The sequence below is a fragment of the Dysidea avara genome, chromosome 4 (assembly GCF_963678975.1).
Source record: "Dysidea avara chromosome 4, odDysAvar1.4, whole genome shotgun sequence".
NCBI classification, from domain to species: domain Eukaryota; kingdom Metazoa; phylum Porifera; class Demospongiae; order Dictyoceratida; family Dysideidae; genus Dysidea; species Dysidea avara.
This window is the reverse complement of record NC_089275.1, coordinates 10,500,895-10,520,374: the sequence shown is the minus strand read 5'-3', so window position 1 is coordinate 10,520,374 and position 19,480 is coordinate 10,500,895. Positions and strand designations below refer to the sequence as shown.

At 36.3% G+C, this 19,480-nt stretch overlaps 1 protein-coding gene across 1 annotated transcript in view; it reads right to left on the bottom strand.

The window, feature by feature from the left end:
- Nucleotides 1-12,889: 12,889 nt before the first annotated feature.
- LOC136252677 (3'-5' exoribonuclease HELZ2-like) overlaps nt 12,890-19,480 on the bottom strand; it is a 37,505-nt gene continuing 30,914 nt past the window's right edge. The window contains exons 14-23 of the mRNA XM_066045229.1: nt 17,363-17,506; nt 17,199-17,299; nt 17,022-17,152; nt 16,772-16,875; nt 15,889-16,055; nt 14,452-14,616; nt 14,172-14,396; nt 13,760-13,916; nt 13,435-13,614; nt 12,890-13,383 (exon numbers count right to left, since the gene is read on the bottom strand). Of these exons, the coding sequence (XP_065901301.1) occupies nt 13,253-13,383; nt 13,435-13,614; nt 13,760-13,916; nt 14,172-14,396; nt 14,452-14,616; nt 15,889-16,055; nt 16,772-16,875; nt 17,022-17,152; nt 17,199-17,299; nt 17,363-17,506 (1,505 nt within the window). The 3' untranslated portion in view covers nt 12,890-13,252. The remainder of the gene's footprint in view (nt 13,384-13,434; nt 13,615-13,759; nt 13,917-14,171; nt 14,397-14,451; nt 14,617-15,888; nt 16,056-16,771; nt 16,876-17,021; nt 17,153-17,198; nt 17,300-17,362; nt 17,507-19,480) is intronic.

Below are 19,480 nucleotides of genomic sequence, written 5' to 3'. Positions count from 1 at the left end.
CTACATTGTCCATTCCACTACTGTCTACCTCACTCATCACATCTTAAATTCTCCACTCCTAACTCACAGTGTCAGTTTAACAGATCTGGTATAGTTGTATATTGTGTGGACATTGTCAACAAGGTCTCAGTACTGTATTTGGCTCATCTCAATGTCAACAATGTTCGAATATCTACCTATTTCTAATTGTACCCATTGCAATAGCAGGTCTTGTGTTGGTCTTACTACTCTTTATTCTCAACCTCACAGTAACTGATGGAACTATCAGTGCATTTATATTATATGTTAACATCATCAGTATTAACACTCCAGTGTTCTTTCCTAAAACAGGCAACTTTACACCAGCCTACACATTCATTTCACTAGCTAATCTTGATTTGGGTATTCAAACATGTTTCTACAATGGTATGGATGACTATGCTAAGATGTGGTTACAATTAGTATTTCCCTTCTACCTCATCTTCATTGCTACATCACTCATCATAACAAGTCGTTACTCCACTACAATACAGAGGCTCACTGCACGTAGAGCACTACCAGTACTTGCTACACTCTTCCTATTGTCCTATACTAAAATACTCCTTATAGTGTGCAGTGTCTTGTTCTCTTACTCAAAAGTAATTCATCTGCCTGGTGTTCGTGTGGTAACACTGTGGTCCATTGATCCTAATGTTCCTCTACTTGGGGTCAGATTTATCACTTTAATCATAATGTGTTCCATCCTCTTCCTGATACTAATCCCATTTAATATAATCCTTCTGTTTATTAGAACATTATCAAGATTTACTCTGACTACAAAGTTCAAGCCGCTACTAGATGCCTACCAAGGACCCTACAAAGACAAGATGTACTACTGGGTTGGATTGCAACTTGTGTTAAGAGTTGTATTATTTGCAGTGTCATCATTGGATAGGAACATCAACCTCATTATTGGTATTATACTGATCATCTTGATTGAAGCAATACATGGTGCTGTGAGACCATTCAAGAGTGAGGTTAAAAATTACCATGAACAAATCTTTACTGTAAACATTCTCATATTGTTTGCAGTAACCCAATATAGTCAAGATACTACCAACATGATTGCTGTAAATGCAATGATTGGGTTGGCCACAATTCACTTCATCTTGATCATCACATATCACATAATTTATTACGTGCTAAGTGCAGCAACCAGAAATAAATTACAGTTAGGCATCAGCACATTAACTGGTTGGATTACAAGAAAACGAAGCAAACCTTCTGGCAAGCAATTCAGATTGCAAAGTTTTGTAAAGAATAAAATACCAAAAGCCACTAACTATATTGAGTGCCAAGAACCATTAGTATTCCATGATTAGATATCCGTATAGTTACATACACATAACAGTGTTCAGTATAGCAAGCAATAGTAATTTACACACATGTACTGTACGTATGTATAATTGTTTATAACATACTCTGCACATGTACATACGCAAATTGTTCATACATATTATTAACTGTATGTCTGAGTAATGTTTTGTTCCCTATACCAAATATAATTAGAACCATATACATATAATATCATCCTACATAAATAGCAATACAATTTTGGATTCTTAGAACTTAACCTAAGCCATGTTTTGCTCATGTTATTTCAACACAAATTTGGTGTTTATACCAGTCACAAATCCAAGATGATCCAGTAGCCACACTTCCTGTATGACTGTATTCCTTTTCTATTACTGATTGTGTGTCATGGTTGTGATCGTACAGTAGACAAGACAAAGCCTAATTTTCTTCGTGGAAAATCTTTTATAGAGAACAGCATATGGTTCCATGCATTCTTAATTACCTTATTTAAGGTCAGCCATAGAAAGTGAGTATTATTTTTAGAGTCAGAAACAAAATACCTTGTTTGTGTGTAGCTGCAGCTAATTTTAAAAGTATAATGTCATTAGTTTAGTTGCCACTACAATCTAAAAATACATTCACACTATTTGGCTGTGAAGTACAGTTATCCAAGCACCTGTGAGCTAGTTCAATCAGATGAGTGTGAAGCTTATTCATTAATATGCTCAAATATTCTAATAGAACATACACAATTAATGAAATGTGACTGGGCCTGCAAAAACAGGGCATGTGGGCACACAAAATGGTGTCTTTAAAAGCCTGGGTGAAAAAGTTTTATCATCACCTTCAATTTCTACTATAAATTAGACTTTAATTTTACAATTATAGCAATAAACCAGAATGGCTAAAGGAGGGAGAGATGATCCATTATTATAATGATTGATAGCTACTAGCTATATACACAGTAAAATTCCTAATTTTCTTTAAACTCATTAATTTTGTTAAAATTAAATTGGAACATAATTAATCATTAGCGAACTTGTTAACACTGCATCCATAGAAAGCTACAATTGTATGACAAAACCCATGTCCTCCATTCTAATTACTAATATAAGCAATTTAGCCATTTGCATAGTTTCAACAATGTATTATGTATAATATGTTCTGCTCAATACATGGCTCAATAAACAAACAGAGAGAGATACATGGAGCTAACTTACAATCTACATATGTGACCGGGCCTGCAAAAACAGGGCACAAACTATACCACGTCACTCTACAGGTAATATCTCAGTGCTGGAACAGAATATTTGTATTTTGTTACTTGCATCATAATGCCAATTTAATTCTTACTAGATGCTCAAAATTACATTGCCATGCATAGCATACTGGTACAAAAAGTTATTAGTGATGAAATTTGGAAAAAGTAGACAAAAATCATGTGCCCACATGCCCTATTTTCGCAGGCCTGGTCACATATCTGCTTACTGTACTCTGATGGTAGTATAAAATTACTGATGATCTCTGTTGTATTCTTATTGTGATAGACTAGCTAGGCCGGACGGAGTCAGATATGGTCAAAATTCTGCTCAAAATGCTTTCTCAAAATTTCACCTATTATGTTCTTTGGTGTTCCCATTATGCTCCTTCCTAGCTAGCTATATAGGTTAATAACATTTCTTACAATTACTGGAGCGTTTTAATCAGTGAATGCTCTATTAGAGTATTTCACTATAAAGCGGCTGTTCTATTAGAAAGTATCTATATTATTGCATTTCCTACTGACTACTCTATTAAGGAATATCAATCTATTTTCAACATAGTTTGAAATATCCACCTATATACAGTATCTACATGCTGGCATAGCACAAGCACTCTAGCCTATTATGCTTTTTATAAGTGTTGTTTTTAGTACAGGTTTTCATTTAAGTTTTAGTTTAGTTATAGTACCAGTAAAAAATAACATTTTAGTTTTAGTACACTTAAGATAAAAATTTCAATTTTGGTTTAGTATAGTATATAAAAAGTAATTTAAATAGGTTTTAGTTTTACAGTAGTTTAGCTAAGTGAACTAAAACAACACTACTTTTTATTCTGCTGGTATAGCTACTTGATGCAGGCCTATAGGCGACACCAAGTCATCCTTAGTATTGCCACAATTAATTAACTAATCTTTAATTTGTACCTAGCCAAATATAAACTTCTCAGTGGGCTTTCTACAACTTTAGTTGATTCAGGGTACAATAATATTATTTTGCCATCAACTAATTGAATTTTATATGATGCAGATGTGGCACTCAACAATTTACAACAACAAAAACTCTACTTCTTGAGTGCTGTGTGAGGTAGCATTGTGGGCTGGTCAGCACCATGTTTAAATAAAATTGTAGCACCTCATCTTTGCACTTATCCACATTATTACTTTTGGCTGTTCGATGATGATAGCATTAAACACATTAGCATTATCTACATTCACAGTGGAATTAACAGACAACTCAGCCTCTATTATAATAGCTGGAGTAATTTCTATGTTGGATGTGTTAGTTCTGTGTTAAGCACACAAGAACCTTCAACATGATAAAAGTTAGCCCTCCATGTAGTGCAGCTACCAATACTCCTACAGATGGTGTAGCTAGCTAGACTCTTCTCCCAGTTCAGATACCAAATCAAAAAAAAAAAAAAGATGTCTAGCAATATTAAGTGGGATCACATCACTGATTTGAGGCACTTCTGATTCAACATTGTCTTCATAGTTTGATTAAATGAAAGAATTATGCAGGATCAAACACAGCAACTGAGTGTCATTTAATTTCAAGCTCCTTTTTATTGTGCATGCACTGCTGGCTTATGCCAGTAAGACATGTTAGAATAGTACTGATCCACAGTTCATAATGATGTACTCATTTAGTCTGACATTACTGTATAGGATGCTGATCACCACTTGCGACCGAATTTTGGAAAATCACCCATATGGGCCCATTTGACACCTAAAATATTTAATGATCAAATCGCAAACTTTATGGTGTAAATCTAGTTGGTGACAGTTTTAGGCCATTCTCAATACCTTACATTACAAGAAAATTCTTGAAATATATTCTAAATTTTGCCTTGCTCTTATTAGCAACCCACTAAGAATGAAAATTCTAATTATTTTATGCGCACCCATATGCCAAAATTCAGTCACAGTTTTAGTCACATGACCATGCTGTGCATTCAATATCTTTTCACAATGTAACTTGACACACAGGCGCCATCAAATGCTCGATGCTGTTTGCTGGGTACTGTATGGCCCATACTAACTCGTAGCTATCACACTGAAGGGGATAAGTAAGTGTTTTGTCTACTTCATTTTCAGATAAAAACATCTTTGTATCCTTGAACAAAATATTCCCAGCCTCCATTAGTAATCTTTAAATTCTAAAAGCTATGTTTTGACATTGAGAAAGAGACTGTATGGAAAGTTTGCTTGCAAGCTAACAAAATGCTATCACCAATCTTGTGTATGTAACTGACAGTAAAGGTTGAAAGTCAAGGATATTATTATGCTTGGCTGAATATCTGACGGCAATTTTAAAAATAAAGAAGAGATTTCCTTAAGGTACTCTTTCCAGTAGCGTTTTATGAATTTTTTGCATGACTTTATTGTTTATATAATTATTATTTTTAACCTATTTTCCCTACTGTGTACATCAATAATCATAATACCATTGGTGGCTGTGCGGCACAGCTATTTAAACATCTTACTAGCTAGAGTAGACTAAAGAAATTGCATTCTGAACAATGCAAATCAGCTGTCTATATAGGTGATAAAATAAACTAAGATCTTCCTTTCCACATTTGCTCTTGGTGCATGAGAAACAAATGATTAGTATAGGTAATCACACAGATTTGAGTGCAATTTTGGCTGTTATGTGTACAATTATTCCATAATTGCACTAAAATGTGTGTGATTGCCTATTAATCACATAGTGACCACACTTCATGGTTTGTAGTACACATCTATCCAGTTCTATGTGGCCATTAACTTCTACCAGGTGATTGCATCATTCTTCTTTGTATCACATCATTTGTTGTTGCACTTAAAAGGCTTCATATGTCAACAATTCTGATTGGCTACTCAAAATGTCTACATATGTTGCACTTAAAAGGCTTCTATTGTCAGCTTATTTCATTGGCTATTCATTATATTACTTCCTTGTTGCACTTAAACAGCTTCTGTTATTCTGCTATTTTATTGGCTACTTTACAGTGCAATTACAGAAACAAGGCCATGCGATTTGGGATTAATTGCACTCCTACTATTGAGACTAATGTATGGCAAACTAAATCACCATGTGATTAGTACTAGTAATAGCATGGGTAGCAGTGAAATTTGGGATAAATACCACGAGTGTTATATTGGAAATGGGGATAAATTTCACTAGGCGAACTGTGCATTAGCGTTGCTATGTACGCAATTTGTCACTATGTACTAAACATGCGTCGACACTAATTGGTGCTACATTGTTAACATAAATTCTAGCCAATGAAATTACATTTACAACTTTTTCACTGCTGTCAGTGAAATACGGGATAAATTTCACTGCTACTATTGAGACTTTTGTATGGGCAGTGGAACAGGTATGGTATTATAGACCAAATTAATGTATTTTTAATAAACACAATAATTATAGTTGAAGTATGGTACAAATTCAATTCTGTTTCTTTGTTTATCTTGCATTATTGATTGAAAGAAGGAATAAAAGGGAAGGTTTGTAAAGAGAAAGGAGGATTGATGGGTATAGGTATAATACGTTATACGTATAGTAATTTAAAATTTAATGGTCCAATAGGTCTTAATGCAGGTAAACTCACTATTATGGGTACCCCATATTTCCACCACTGGTAACTTGCTTTGTCGATTAGATATAGATATTAACTCCACACAATTGACTAAAGCGTCCTTCCTTGCAGGAGACATTACAATACATACGTACAAAACAACTACAAAAATAAGCACTACAGTTATAAACAAGACAACACATACACAAACATTCATGCATTGTGGCTTCTAAGCGGGAGAGCATTTCACACATTCTAATTGACCTATAGCTACAAAAGCAAAAAAATTAATGATGTTCTGATTATGGCAACATCAAAGGGCATAGTGCTGCACTCCTAAGTGTTGAGCACTGACCTTTCCCCTGTCAACTCAAGCTGGTTCATTCAATTACTACAGGGAATTATGCCAAGCAATTGCAATTGATGGAAATATTAAAGCTTCACCAAATATACATTACTGATCAACCACATGTTTAGATGTGGTTGTAGCCATAGCGCTGGCTGGTAGGTTATCTGACACCACTGTTTGATGGTGTAGACACCTACCAGGAGTAAACGCTTATCAAAATGTATTTATAATCTTACCAACAGTGTACACTATTACTCGTGGGTTTGAGTTTTTACTTCTTCAAGCAAATTAAACTAAAGTATGCACATGGCATGTATTCAGTTCGTGTTTCGGGCGGGGCTATACTGGCTGTTATCCACCAGTGCAGCGGAGGTAGTCTCGCTTGGCCAGACCGCGTTTTTCTCTTTGTCATTCCGGGGTAGGGAGAAAAAACTGGACGAAGAGAAAAAAGCCGGCACGCGAGACTACAGCCAAGAGGCTAGGGGTTCGTGTTGACTGACCTAACATTATCGAATATAGTTGAAAACAGGTTAATGTATTCACCAGCAGTAATGTCGCGATCATGCGTTGCCTTAGACCGATTCAGGAGGCCGCTAATAAAGGCTAACTGCTGTTCCTGCCGTCTGTGTGAGGCCTGGTTTGTGTTTCTTAGCTAGATGAACATTATAATTATTCGATAATAATACCATAACGTATATGACTAGTTTGGGTATACAAAAACAAGGCATTTTTATAATATTCTCTGAAATGGGCTTGTATGTGCCAACTTCCGCCTATAGCGTTAAGTTCGAAACTAGAGTCTGCCGGATCAGGTGTGTTTAGTTTGCCACTCAATAATAGCAAATCAAAGGATCTTAGGTAGGGTCCGCAACGCGAAAAATCGATATCCTCCAATCAACTACCTAACTATTGTCATGTGTTAGGCTAAGTGTAACTTGAACAACACCAGTGTGGCAGCCAAGTTTGTCACTTTCTTCTTGTAGAAAACGATACAAATGTCTTAAAATCACGTGATATTTCGGTGCAGCAGTTCGTAGGGTTCTTCGTATGCCACGATATTCACTCTCAACATTGTTCAAGTAGTCTATCATCAACTCAAAGTATTGATGGTTTGATTTTATTGGTCAGTGTCCGGTGGCAGCACGATCTGTGCAGCTTTTTGGCGACAGACAAAATGTTTCTTACTCTGGAGCACAAGACAAGCAGAGCAGCAACTGCGCCGCGGGTCAGCAATGACCAGTACTAGGTAAAGTACCTGCATGCGGAGTATGGTTATAATTGAAGCTTGTTAGCCATCTGGCTGAGCCATCTATATGCTGAAATTCGGCCAAAATGACGCGATTTTTGCAAACAAATACCAGAATGGTTGATACATCAGTGAGACAGTCTCCAACAGTAAGGATACAAAGCTTATAAACACCTAACAACACGGCTATCTCGCCCAGTAAACGCATAGAGCAATCCAATGCATGAAATAGGCACTCATGTGATCGATATTCAAATCTCGGAAAATACAACCATAATCTATTCCAATGACATTAAAATCACTTGGAATCAAGTGAAAATCAGTTTGTGTGCATTAGGTTCAACATCTCGATTAGCCCAGCAGTCTGAGACTCTCCCTATGATGCCATCACAGCATAAAACACACCTGCACTGGCCCAGACCACGCCTGAGTGAACAATTAACACAAATACTTACAAAAGGAGCACACTGCATGGTTCCTATTCAGAAATGAAAGCGATTTCATGGGTATTTCACGATTTGAATTTCGATCACGTGAGTGCCTATTTCATGCATTGGATTGCTCTATGCGTTTACTGGGCGAGATAGCCGTGTTGTTAGGTGTTTATAAGCTTCGTATCCTTGCTGTTGGAGACTGTCTCACTGATGTATCAACCATTCTGGTATTTGTTTGCAAAAATCGCGTCATTTTGGCCGAATTTCAGCATATAGATGGCTCAGCCAGATGGCTAACAAGCTTCAATTATAACCATACTCCGCATGCAGGTACTTTACCTAGTACTGGTCATTGCTGACCCGCGGCGCAGTTGCTGCTCTGCTTGTCCTGTGCTCCAGAGTAAGAAACATTTTGTCTGTCGCCAAAAAGCTGCACAGATCGTGCTGCCACCGGAAACTGACCAATAAAATCAAACCACCAATACTTTGAGTTGATGATAGACTACTTGAACAATGTTGAGAGTGAATATCGTGGCGTACGAAGAACCCTACGAACTGCTGCACCGAAAAATCACGTGATTTTAAGACATTTGTATCGTTTTCTACCAGAAGAAAGTGACAAACTTGGCTGCCACGCTGGTGTTATTCAAGTTACACTTAGCCTAACACATGACAATAGTTAGGTAGTTGATTGGAGGATATCGATTTTTCGCATTGCGGACCCTATCTTAGGAGAGTTTAGACTCTATTTAGGCTATTTTGGGTGGGTAATAAATCTCAGTATGCTCCACCTTGTTTTCTAATATACACCACGCCTTCAGGCACAAGTTAAGCTGCATCCTGAAAAACAGTTGTAAATAAACATTGGATTTTTCTCAAGAAAATTAACATTTCAGCCAATCAGATGATTAGTGATGACAGTAAAAGTCAACAGACACGTATGGTTTAGCTCCATTACAAGTTTGGGAAAAGGCTGTAACGGAGTCTGTACTTTATAGCTTCCCCATAGGAAATTTATGGTAAAATTTTTGATTGGTCGTAAATATTGTGTAGGGAATTTGAATGAAATGATTTTGAAATATTTTTAGCGGGTCAAGCAGTACTACAAAATTAATGAGCCAAATTTCAAGATTGTGGGAAATTCTATCCATGATCATGAGTTATTAATGTTTTTTTAAGATCCAGCTCAATGCGTACATTCAATCAGTATGCATTTTCATGTGCGGTGATGTAACGAGGGCACTTCTTTTGTCACGTGAGCATGCATAGTTGCCATGGCGCTAGTATTATTACAAGAAAAACCAGCCGCTTTTGCTGAGCTTACAACAGTAACAGCCGTGGAAGAGGTAAGTATCTGAGTGTAATGTGAAATAGAGTCTAAAGTAGTTATACGTATAGCAGTGGCCTATAACTTTTGGAATTTCATGACAAAGATGTCTATAATGTATTGGATTTCCTAGTTGGATAGCTATTGTTCAGGAATTCTAGCCAGATACGTTAAATTTACTGTTCATAGCAAGAGAGTACTAATGGCCCAACACAATAATTCCCAGTTGATAGAGTACGTACATAATTAGTGGTGGTGATTATGAGACACTTAGCATTGCTAGACTATTACCTATAATAGAAAAGTGTGCCCATAAACTACTATTTTTTCTTTTTTCACAGTTTACATACAATGATAGAAAATAACATTTACAGCATTGCAAATAAATAAAAGAAAAAAGGAAAGTCTTGACACTCAAACTGTGGGCAGAGAAGCAAACTCTGCCCAATAAATTACATTTGCTATCCTAAAATTTCAAAAGATTTCCTAGTATGTAGCTATAGTGGTCTGTATAATATTATATAGGACCACTGACTATTTCATAATTTCATATGTAAAGGGTAGCAGGGACACCACAGACCCACAGAAAAAATGGCAAATTTAGCCTATTTAGATATTTTGACTGATTCAGTGATATCACTGACTATGAGTCACCATAAAACAGTTGCAATACTAGCTAGCTGTCATATAAAGGGCACAGCCACTATAAAAATCCATTCTTTACATATAACATATCTCAAAAAACTAGAAGAGGAAAGATATGGGTATCAGCTATATAGTACTATATGTGACTGAATTTTAGAAAATCGCCCTTATGGGTGCACGTGAAATAATTAGAATTTTCATGTTTAATGGGTTACTAATAAGAGCAGTGCAGTTTTAAAAAATATTTCAAGAATTTTCTTGTAATTTAAGGTCTTGAGAGTGGGTTACAACCATTAACAAGTAGATTTGCACTATAATGTTTGTTAATTTAACATTAAATAATTTAGGTATCAAATGCGCCCATATGGGTGATTTACCAAAATTTGGTCACATATAAACAAAGTTGTCATTAATTTTGGGGGGTTACTATTCAGTGGACTGGACTACTGGACTGGAACACTGGACTGGACTACTGGACTGACATATTTTTGGTTTTTGCACATTCTATGGTTGGATTTATGGAGTCTTGCTAGTAAGTACCCTTAGGGCACCTGCAGCCCACTTCTAAATGCTGAAGACGAACAGTGGAATATGCAAAAACTGTCTCTTAATATTTTCGCTGCTGTTTATTGTGCCACTATACAACACTCATTCCTTACCCTGGTGTGTAGTAATTGAATGTGACAGCAATAGTTAACCAGCAGTCAACTAGCCAGTAGACAATATCTTTCAAGATATCCTTAGAGCAAGCTAGTGTCGCCAGCATGGCTAGACCTCTAGACTTGCCTCTCAGTGCAGGGGCTTACCAATTAGAGATTTTTCAGTATGGCTACTTATAATCTTTAATTGATAAGCCCCTGCACTGAGACAGAAATCTGGCAGCGAGACTAGCTTGCTTGCTCCTCAAGCTTGCTCTAAGGATATAACTCGAAGGATACCGTCTACTGGCTAGTTGATTGCTGATTAACTATTGCTGTCACAATCAATTGCCTGCAGCATTATTAAACACCAGTGTAAGAAATAATTGTTGTATAATGGCATAATGAACAGTAGCAAAATTATCAAGATAAGAGACAGTTTTCGCATATTCCATTGTTCGTCTTCAGTGTTTAGAAGTGGGCTGCAGGTGCCCTAAGGGTACTTACTGGCAAGACTCCATAAATCCAATCATAGAATGTGCAAAAATCAAAAATATGTCAGTCCAGTAGTCCAGTCCAGTGTTCCAGTCCAGTAGTCCAGTCCACTGAATAGTAACCCCCATTAAATATAATTTTGTTTGAATCTCCTGAAGCTTTTTTAGCCTTGTTCACTAAATTTAAACCTGTATCAATTATATTGTGTGAATAATTGATTAATTCTCAAATAAAATCACTAATTATAATTATATAGTATATGTGCTAAATTCATAATTATATACAAGATTGCTAAATTTACTGTGTTGCTAGAATAAGTTGACTTAAAGCAGTATAGTGTGCTTTATACATGCAGTCTCATGGCTCAACTATAATGTCCAAAGACTCCAAACAGTATAAAGATAGGGCTTGTGTGGTAAGAGAGGGAAAGTATAGACTCAATGAAGAGTACACATGCATGCATAGAATTTTCCAGCTATAGGGTGCGTGGTCTGGGGGGGCATGCTCCTCCTGAAAATGGCCTTGACAAGATTGAATCTGGAAGCTATTAACCAAAATTTAATACTGTACTGAAAGATTGTGGGTACAAGATAGAGTTAAAAACAAAACTGTAATACTCCTTAAATGTTATTGGATTTTAAGGAAGGGTATAAAATAGTTGAGAAATTAAAGTTGTTGATTGTAAAGTAAAAATTTTTAATGGTGGATCAAAGAGTACTGTATTACTTTTAAATACACAGGAGTATAATATAATATTATAATTTTTTTTTTTAGTTCACTGCAGGAATTAAGAACGCTTTGTCAATTTGCGCATTGTAACTTGTTACGTTGTCACACATTCTTTGTCTCATAGATTTGAAGCCATAGCTACAAAAGCAATAATAATAATGCTGTTCTTTTGATAATTATGGCAACACCAAAAGGTATATAATATAGTACGCACTCCTATAAGTACTAGCAATGGTACTAGTGTTCTATAAATTCAATATTTATATCAATCTACTACAGGGATTTTTGAGATTTCAAGTGACTCTCACTGTATCAACCACATGTGTATAGATGTGGTTGTAGCAATTTTCAGACACCACTGTTTAATGGTGTTAGACACCTACAAAAAAAAACAAATTCTTGATCAAAATGTATCTGTAATCTTACCACCAGTGTATATATACTAGTACTTTGACTCCTTGTGTGTTTGAGTTTTTTTTCAAGCAAAAGTACTACATTACACTTGGTAAACAATGTTCAAATCACTTGCGACCATCTCAGCACAAATGAGATCAGCAAAAACCTGCCTTGTTTGCACAACTTCCAAATCATTTTACATTCTCAGCATTATCTCAGTGTCTTAAATTACCAGTTTCAGCCTATTGTGCAGTGGTGAGTAGTTTTGATATAGTGCTAGACAGTAGGAAGAGAGAGAATGGAAATCAGTTCGTGCAGTGACTATACTGAACTACAGGTACTTGCATTCACAGCCATAATCCATTTGCATTAGCTACTGGTTTTAAAGCATGCCACCACCACATCCAAGTGTTTCTTTTAGCTACTATGTTAGCCACACATTAATATTGCACCGAGTAATGTGGCACAACTTTCTATACACTAAAATTTGGTAAGTTGTAGAATGTGGATATTATGTATAATTATTATACATTTGTGAAAACAGTACACAACTGTATAGCCACTCATCACTGTGGTGATAGTTAGCCACCACAATATACATGTAGCAATTGTACTATACTGTAGCTACAAAAATGAAATAAACAATAAAATGTATGTAGCTGAATATAGTATGTATACGTATACTAAAAATCGTAAGTACAATACACACTATAATTAAGTACATACTAAAAAATAATAATACACTTACAGGTACGACAACACCATATAACAATAATCTATGTGTACAGAATGGGCTGGCTAAAAATTTTAACTATATGCATATCATAATAAAAACACATAAGCATCTATGTAGCATCATTATACACGAGGTATTTGACGCTTATCCTCAACTGATGGAAACACATCAGCTGATTTGATGTATCCATTGGTAGAGTAGTAGTTGATAAGGTTTTGCCATGTGTCATCATAACTGAGTAACGTTTTGTTCCCTATACCAAATATAATTAGAACCAATACAATTTTGGTTTCTTTGAACTCACCTACAATCACTAATCCATGTTTTGCTCGTGTTATTCCAACACATATTTGGTGTTTGTCAGTCACAAACCCAAGATGATCCAGTAGCCACTTCCTGTCTGGCTGTACAGCTTTCCTGTTACTGATTGTGTGTCGTGGTTGTGATCGTACAGTGGACAAGATAACAAAGCCAAATTCTCTTCCTAGAAAAGAAATCATGAAGATAAAGCTGGTATACTTTTTGAAGACTGAGTTTAAACAATCTGCATACAATACATCACTTAAAATCGAGAGGATAATAATTGGAGAAAGTTTTATATCTGACTGGTCATTCCATTTATTACATACCTTGGCTCTCAGTGACAGTCTGAACTGTCACTTTCAATAATCTTTGTCTTTTCATTTTACTTGCTATCAAATCTTTTTGTGATGAGTAAGGTGTCAGTACAGCAATCTCTTCCTCCCGTATTCTCTTTACTCTACAGAGAACTGCAATAATCTCCACCTGCAAGCAATAAACATATACCATACCACTATCTCTCAAAATGACATGGCTATAAGACTACCGCCTAAATATTTTGAGGGGGAAATTTTTTGCTGATTTCACAGTTTTAGGTATTACCAGCAAAAATTTTATCCTTGAAATATTTAGACCTCCATATAGTCTAATACATTTTATTAGTGTTTGCAAATCCGCAACATCAAAAAATTTGCCCATTGAAATATTTAGGATATACAGTATATAAAAAAGTGCACACACCACTTTATTAGCTTCCATGTCATTGCTTTTTGACAACAGGTTGGATCTCTTGTTACCAGAGTGAGCACCACCCTCTCGTCCTTCTACATTGCAGAATGCTAATGGACAGTCTCGTCCTTGTGGCCAAAACTTTTTTATCCTGACAAAGTTGATTGTAGTATTGTAATCAGTAAGTAGCTCATCATCATAAAACATCTTTGATGGAAATTCACAGATCTTGGGATGCTGCAAAATAGCAAAACATAATTAACACTAACCAAGCACACCCTCAGTCACTTACCATTCTGTATTGCACATTTAACCTTAGGAAGCGTCGTTCTTCTTTGGGTTGCCTATTTCTTGCTGTTTCCTGTTGTCTGGTGTTCTTCTGAGGTGGTGACGCATAACGTTGGAATAATGAAAAACTTAAGCCAAAATCAGCCGCTGGCTGATAATCAATAACCGGCTAAATAGAGAGAAACAAATTAACATCATCACTGAAAAGCGGTCTAAACATGGTCTATGGTGCATACATAATATTCAAAAGAGCAAAGCTTATCACTTCAAGAGATATATGTAACCTGATTAGTGAAAACCCAACTTGTTGGCATAATATTGTTTTAGAGATAAATGTACGTATTGAGGGAAAAATGCCTGCCGCATAAATAATTTTATGTAAGTTTTAATCACTTCAGTAAACAGTGAAGGAGACACGGCTTGAACAGTCTAATATATCAATGGATTCGCCTTTTCATGGAGAGTAATGTGTCGTGTCAGTACCGTGAAGCAAACATAAGTTATATGTGCTTGTTTACATTGTGGTAAACATCACTTTATTGTTGCCGTTTCTAAGTTTGAACAGCTATCTTGTTTGATGAAATTGATAGCATGGGTATATTAGACCAAAACTCTACCTTGATGATTAAATGAGCGCCTGTATTTTTCCCTTACAAGCACTGTACAAATGCTTTGCCCCTCTTGTTGTCTATCGCTACAACTACAAAGCTTTTACCAGATAAGGCTTAAACTTTAACAGCCCATTGGTTTTTCCTTCTTGACAACAAAGTCATAAAACGAAGTTCGAGGAAATACAGATAAGTTGTGTTTTTGCTTGGCAGGTCACATATTACCGTAAAGTCGGGTTGTTAAGCGCATGTGAAAACTTTTGTAAAAATCATACTATCTGTTAGGTGCATACGCCTAATAAATAATTATGGTGAGTGTATCACAGAATCACTACGTTGTAATAGAGTAGTTAATAGTTTGTGCCAGTAACCACGCCAGTGTGTAAGGATATTTGACTCCACTTCTGGGCGAAATCCTCCCTGATAAACAAGATTGTCACTATCCAATGATAGTTGATTTGCTGTATACGTAGCAAAGGGAGACCTCAAGGGAGACGTAAGCGCTTGAAGAGAGATAAAATTTTCAGTACTTTCAGCTTTCCTTGGTGTGTGTAACTTAATCATCACATTTGGTCATGTGCGCTTATCATCCATGGTTAATTACAAGAAATGTGTATGCGCTTAACAAATAATATGCGTTTAACAACCCAACTCTACGGTATAGTATCAGTGATCTCATCTGTATGGTTTATACGGCTCCTGTATTCAAATGCCAGTTTTTGGTAGTTAATCACCTTGAAAGTTTATGTTAATAAAGACTCCCCTTAGCTATCTTACAGGTCACAGTTAAGCAAGACCAATAGGAATTTGTATTTCAACACAAAACATCTCACCTGCAACTGCATGTGATCGCCAATTAGTGTCACATTTTCTAAAGCTAACTTCACTGCAACCATTGATTCTGGCTCTGTCGCCATAGCAGCCTCATCAATGATGACTTGGACAGGAGCAATATTTTGTGTGACGCGTGAACTACTGGCCTCATTGCAGGTACACAGTACTATAAGACAATAAGGCAAAAATAGTAATTTGTACATCGACACATGTATACGGTACTGCTCAAATGTAACGTCGTCTAGCAAGTAGAGCTGAGCAATATTGGTGATCAATCGATTATCGTGATAGCTATTAACAATCGTGATCTTGATAGTATACTATCGTGCTATCGCGATTACTTATTCATACTGTAACAAAAGAAACATGATAGCGTTGAAGTTCAGAAAACTGTAAAAGACTAGTAACTTGAACGTGGACAACAAAGATAACAACTGTAATACTGACACATAACAATTTTTAGTGGAGTGTAAGAAAAGCAGATATGTGGTGCGTACATACTTGGAGTATTCATCATGTGTTGAATACGTGAAGTTGAGTGTTTTTAATAACTGCTAGTAACTATCATGATACTATCATTATCGTGATATAAAAGTTACTATCAAATCATGATAGTGATAGTTGTACTATCACTCAGCTCTACTCACGAGATTGCAAGTGATTAAAAAACGAGCTAATTACAGGGTGTTGTGTCTGTTTCGCTTGCTTGTATTCATTCCGTTTTGTTTGGGATGAATACTCGCAAGCGAAACAGGTGCCACATCCTTTAATTAGCTTGTTTTTTCATTGCTCTCACTTGTTCGAGATGATGTTACATTTGAGTGGTACCGTAGTTCATGTAAATTGTTTAGAATCTATAATAAATTTTCTTTTAATTCTAACCGATATCATATCCACGATGGATAATTTCATCTTGTGCTTTTTTCATCACTTTCCGGTATCTTGTTCTATCATTGGCACTGGGCACTTTCTTTTCTTGAGCTAAACTGAAAATGATGGAGAGATTATTCATCAATCACAAATCAAAATACTGTAAGTACATATAAGAAACTTTTGTTTATTCGCCACATTGTATGTATGTATGTACTTAATATGTAGGCACACTGAGCACAAACTGTCATGAGGTTCTTACCGTGCAAATCTTCTATCCATGGACAAGATTTCATCACGAAAAGAGCACTCAGTAGAGCGGATCATCCAGTGGAGAGCATATGGTTCGTGGTCAGTTCTGCAAACTTGATCAGTACCAACTTCTATAAAAACCTACAACAAACCACAGTACATACTGATAGGTATGGCATGAACTTGCCTCTTTGTTATGGTAAGGACCAACATGATCCTTCCTTTCAATGCTGTTACCATAGATCCTTAATAGACGCAAATTTGGATCACCCAACTTCAATAACAGATCTGTACAATACAACAATTAACAAAGCTATCGTATAAAACATTGACTCATAGAGAATCACATACCTAGAACTACATCTACAGACTTGTTAGATGGTCCACACACCATAACACATTTAATCCTTCCATCTCTAGTTGCTAATGGCTTGCCCCTGTTATAATAGACAAACCCATAGGCTAGGTGAGCTCCAGTGACAGATTTTCCAGTACCTGATGATACAAAAAACTAAATGGCATAGCATTGACAATATTATAACAATGGATTTGGCAGGACCTTGATGGGGATGGGGGGAGGAGATTACGAACATTTTTCTAAGTAATTTGTGGCAACTCCAATTTTTGTACATTACTGTAGGGAGCACAACCATTATTACACAATTACGTATAGGTTAACCACAAATTTTCTGATAAAGAAATGCCTAATTGATGTTTTTAGTTTTACAGAAATAAACTACATCACATGCTACAGTAGGTGAGGATAGCATGAACATTATGATAAAAGAATAAATTAATCTAGCGTATGTGATTGGTCCAAATCAGTATGGCATAGCCACTCCACTGCTTTGGGAGTCTTGTTATGAAAGATATTGTATTGGTGTTCATAGGACAAAATACAGTAGCTACGTATGTCGCATATGGTCACAGAAAGGTATTAAAAATTTCTCACAGTAATTGCATAGAATAAATGCATAATAAAATGGAAAATTTTAGTTATTTGCCAAATATTCAGAGTTTCTTTTAGTGTGGTAGCGTGTGTCAGTCTACAGATGTTCTACCATCTCAATCACAGTATTTATACTGTATGTTATAGCTAAATCACCACCATGCTTGTGTACAGAAAATACAACATGAGGGAGCGTGTCGAGAGGCTAATACAGCACGAGGCGAAGCTGAGTGCTGTATTTGCCTTGAGACACCCCCCGAGTGCTGTATTTTTCGTACACACAAGCATAGGTGGTGCTTTAAGTGTTATATTGAATTTCCTGGTTGTCTTACGTGGAGCAATTTTCTCTAGTACTCAAACCGCTGCGATTTTTGGTGATCAGGATATCAGTAAGAGTTTATACAATCTATTTCTAGCCGTAGAACAAACTAATAGGATTAGTTGGGCTAGTTTAGTGATTTACAATGTCACGCATGTAATCAAATGTGCTGTCTTAGTGGAGTCGCTTCGTGATCAGACGATCAGTAAGTGTTACACAATCTATTTCTAGCCGTAGAACAAACTGCTAGGATTAGTTTGGCTGGTTTTAGCGATTTACAGTGTGTTGTTTTCGTAACATTCCTTAATAAATTCTCTGCCTAACTGTATTTGCCCAATTAGCTGCATACCTGTTCTGTATGACTCATAAAGTACAGTTATGCAGCTAATTAGCACTGCATGGACAATACGATATGCGGCATCGCTTTGATCCTCCCACACAAAGTACAATATAGCTTCAGAGATGCAGTGAGGTGTTCAAAATCAATCAACTGAACACAGAGATTATGCTTAACGTGCACAATAGAAAAGGAAGTCCTTCCATTATCCAGCCATCAATTATCCAATCATTCTGCTATTTGAACTGTGGAAGTGACTGTTCTATTAGAGTATTGAGCTCTGTATATTTAATAGTTATACCACGGCTGTGAGGGATTTTGCTGATATATACACCTGAACCTCAAGGGCCACAGGCCTGAGGGCTAAGGGTGTATATGTGACCGGATCTGCGAAAACCCAACACAATTGCTCATTTTTCAAATTCTTGTCTATTAAATATTTATAATCTACTTAGCCAAGTGTACCCTCTGGCAAAATTTCAGCCTAATATGCCACTAGCTTTAGGAGTTACAGCCCTACAAAGTAGCAACAACAGAAAAATCAATGTGTACAGCAAGTGTAATGAAAATAAATTACAGACGCCTACAAAAACGGTTGTAACTTACCAACGAATCAAGGTACGGAGCTACAATTTTCACCATCATGTTTGCCATGAACAGGGGAATCAATTACTGGGTAGGTTTTCCCTTTACTCATCCTTCTTAACTGTATACAAAGGCAGAATTCGTGAAGAAAAATCGATTGCATACGATAGCTTCGACGTGACGTAAACAAATGCTCATAACTTCCGTATCCTTAGGTCTACTGTAACGAAACAAAGATTTTCCAACTACTCTTGAGCAGGCAAATAAGATGATATCCAG